The sequence below is a fragment of the Poecilia reticulata genome, unplaced genomic scaffold, assembly GCF_000633615.1.
Source record: "Poecilia reticulata strain Guanapo unplaced genomic scaffold, Guppy_female_1.0+MT scaffold_219, whole genome shotgun sequence".
Classification (NCBI taxonomy): domain Eukaryota; kingdom Metazoa; phylum Chordata; class Actinopteri; order Cyprinodontiformes; family Poeciliidae; genus Poecilia; species Poecilia reticulata.
Genome location: NW_007615023.1, coordinates 379,479 through 382,658, shown reverse-complemented (window position 1 = coordinate 382,658; position 3,180 = coordinate 379,479). Strand labels below are relative to the sequence as shown.

Sequence of the window (3,180 nt, the reverse complement as noted above, 5' to 3'; positions counted from 1 at the left end):
TGACCTTTAAAAGTGTGACGCTTTTTAGTCAGATAGACTCAAGAAATAACAGCAGCTGCACAGGAGGGCCCAAGATTCCTGGCAGCACCCCTGGATATGATCTCAATGTTTACGAGAAGGATTTCATCATTACAACAACTCCTTTATATAAAGTATTGTTTTCCACAGGTTACTTTATTGTGATGTCACATCATGAAGTGTCGTTCAGTAAATAAGGACATTTTTAATGCAAAGTTTCTTTATAAATCCGTTAAAAGTCCCAACTTTGCAATTTATGGTATGTGAACATGGTTATACAACAGCCTTTTAAACATCATGCAGCTCTTACATTATAGCACATATGGCAGTTTTACACAACATAAACAGCATCAGAACAGGTCGTCTTCCAGATCCAGGTCTGACAGAGACGTTTTCCTGGTAAGATCCTCTGCAGTCGTCGGCCTGGGAGATTATGATTCTGGTTTTGTTTTTACATATGACATCACATACCAAACCAGGATTTCATCACTGACATAACTCCTTTATCCTGTCTTTTCATTATCTTCTCCAGTTTCTCAGCCTTGGCTGTTTCTCCTTTCTCCTTTATCTTCTCAATCAGGAAGTCCAAGTTGACAGAAGTTGACAGTGAATCAACATTCAGGGCGATCTCCTCCAGCTTCATTACATGTTGGTAAGCTTCTTCCAGAAGCCGATTTTTCTCTTCCTTTAGTTTCTCTGTCTCTTGTTTCAGAGCTTCCAAGATGTCAGTCATCCCTTCTTGTTTTACTTCATATTTTTTCTTCACCTCTTCCAGGGTTTTCTTCACTCTCCTTGTTTTGCTCACATATCTCCACTGTTCTTTCACATGATCTGAAACAGGACATTTCTTGGTACAAACTGTGCACTTTCCTGATTTCATGACTTCACATTTTGAAGGAGATGGGGCTGTTGTGCATGGAAAGTGACAGGTCTCCTCGCAGACAGTACAGCAGGTGGCACCATCATTAAACATTGTTAGTCCCCATTTTCCATCACCTACTTTTTCTTTGTGCTTGTAAACTTCATGAACTTCTATTTTATAGTTCTTATCATTCTCCAGTTCCTTCTTGCTTTTCTTCAGAGCTTCCTCAGTCTGTCTGATCTCTGTTTGTTTCAGATCTATCTGGTTAATTCTGTCTTGCAGGTTGTGGATGCAGGCTGCCAGACAGCTTCGGGATTTCATAACATCCAAAGTTGTGCCCAACGTTTGGGGCTCAACTGTTTCCATGAACTTTACCAACTTGTTCATTCCCTTCTTTGTCACATCAAATGATTTCTTCAGATCCTGTAGCTCGTCCTCATCTGTTCGGTCTTCACTTTGACAGTTATCAAACAGGAAGTGAACAGGATCATTCCTGTGATCTCTGGCACATTTAATCTTTGCGGCTTCAAGAGCTTTCAGAGCATTTTTAGGTCGTCTTCTATTTGAGTGGGTGATGAGAGCAACAACATTTTTCTCCAGGTCTTTTCCAAACAGAGACAGAACTGAGTCAAAGACGTATCTCAGACGATCACTCACTCGATTCTCAGTAGCTTTGACCACCAAACCCACTGCATGAAGCTCATGAACTCCATGTTCTGACTGGAACAGTTGAAGCAGTTGCTCCCCGACGATAACATCCCGTTCAATCCCTCTGGTGTCTCCATAACCAGGAGTATCAATGATGGTCAGAGAAAAGGGCAGAGTTTGACCTTCATAGACCTGATAGACCGTCACAGTAGATGTCTGACTTTCTGTTTGACTTTTTTCTTCTTCTTCCACAAATTGAAACCAGACTTGATCCTCAAACTTCACTCCCATGGCGTGGTTGATCAGCGCATTGATCAGAATAGATTTTCCAGTTCCTGTTTCTCCAACAACTAAAATGGTTTTATTTGGAGTGTTGGGTTTTTCTTCACCAACAATCAGGTTTTTCAAGGTTCCCAAAGTTTCTTCTTTTGGTTTCAGCTTGTAGACAGCAGGACATCCTGAACGAATCGGAGTACATTTGGAGATGATGTCTCTGTATTTGGATGTGATGTCAGAACGCCTGGAGAAAAGAAAAAAAACACACATACAGAATAAATTTTATTAATGATTACTTTGATAGAGTATTTAAAGAAGCTTTTCAGAAGGGACATAGATTTGTTAGAAGATACAGAAAAAGTAATTTTATGGAAGAGGTGCAATCAAAGAAGTCTGCACATCATGCCTTTGCTCTTGAAAAATCTGAATCTGTCAGTGCTGTTCTTTTTTTATGTTGCTTTGCTCATTGAATTGTTTTATACTGCACTGTTATTAAAGTGTATCTAATCCCTAAATCAACTTGAACTTGTTCTGAAATTTGTCATTTAGGGTTCTATTTTTGTTTCTACGCAAATTTTAAGATTATTTATCCAAAAGCGTCTGCTGGTTTCCTTTGGTCAAATGGTGCTAATTTGATTCTCCTCTTTGCTTACAGCTTTTTGTCACTCAGCCCCACATTCAGGTACAGTGGGGAGAACAAGTATTTGATACACTGTTGATTTTTCAGGTTTTCCCACTTGCAAAGCATTTAGAAGACTGTAATTTTTATCATAGGTACTCTTCAACTGTGAGTGATGAAATCTGAAACAAAAATCCAGAAAAATACAATGTATGATTTTTAAATAATTAATTTCCATTTTATTGTGTGAAATAAGTATTTGATCATCTATCAACCAGTAAGAATTTTGGCTCTCACAGACATGTTGGTTCTTCTTTAAGAAGCCCTCCTGTTCTCCACTCATTACATGTATTAACTGCACCTGTTTGAACTCGTTACCTGTATCAAAGACACCTGTCCACACACTCAATCAGACTCCAGCATCTCAAGACCAAGACCAGAGAGCTGTGTAAGGACATCAGGGATAAAATTGTAGACCTGCACCAGGCTGGGATGGGCTACAGGACAATAGGCAAGCAGCTTGGTGAGAAGGCAACAACAGTTGGTGCAATTATTAGAAATGGAAGAAATACAAAATAACGGAAAATCTCCCTCGGTCTGGGGCTCCATGCAAGATCTCACCTCGTGGAGCATCATTGATCTTGAGGAAGGTGAGGAATGAGCCCAGAACTACACGGCAGGACCTGGTCAATGACCTGAATGGAGCTGGGACCACAGTCTCAAAGACAACAATCAGTAACACTCTACGCCGTCAAGG

General features: G+C 40.0%; 1 protein-coding gene across 1 annotated transcript in view; it reads right to left on the bottom strand.

The window, feature by feature from the left end:
* Positions 1 to 481: 481 nt before the first annotated feature.
* Positions 482 to 3,180, bottom strand: part of LOC103460267 (uncharacterized) — a 22,241-nt gene continuing 19,542 nt past the window's right edge. Inside the window, exon 3 of the mRNA XM_017303227.1 lies at positions 482 to 2,048. Coding sequence (XP_017158716.1) covers positions 482 to 2,048 — 1,567 coding nt within the window. The remainder of the gene's footprint in view (positions 2,049 to 3,180) is intronic.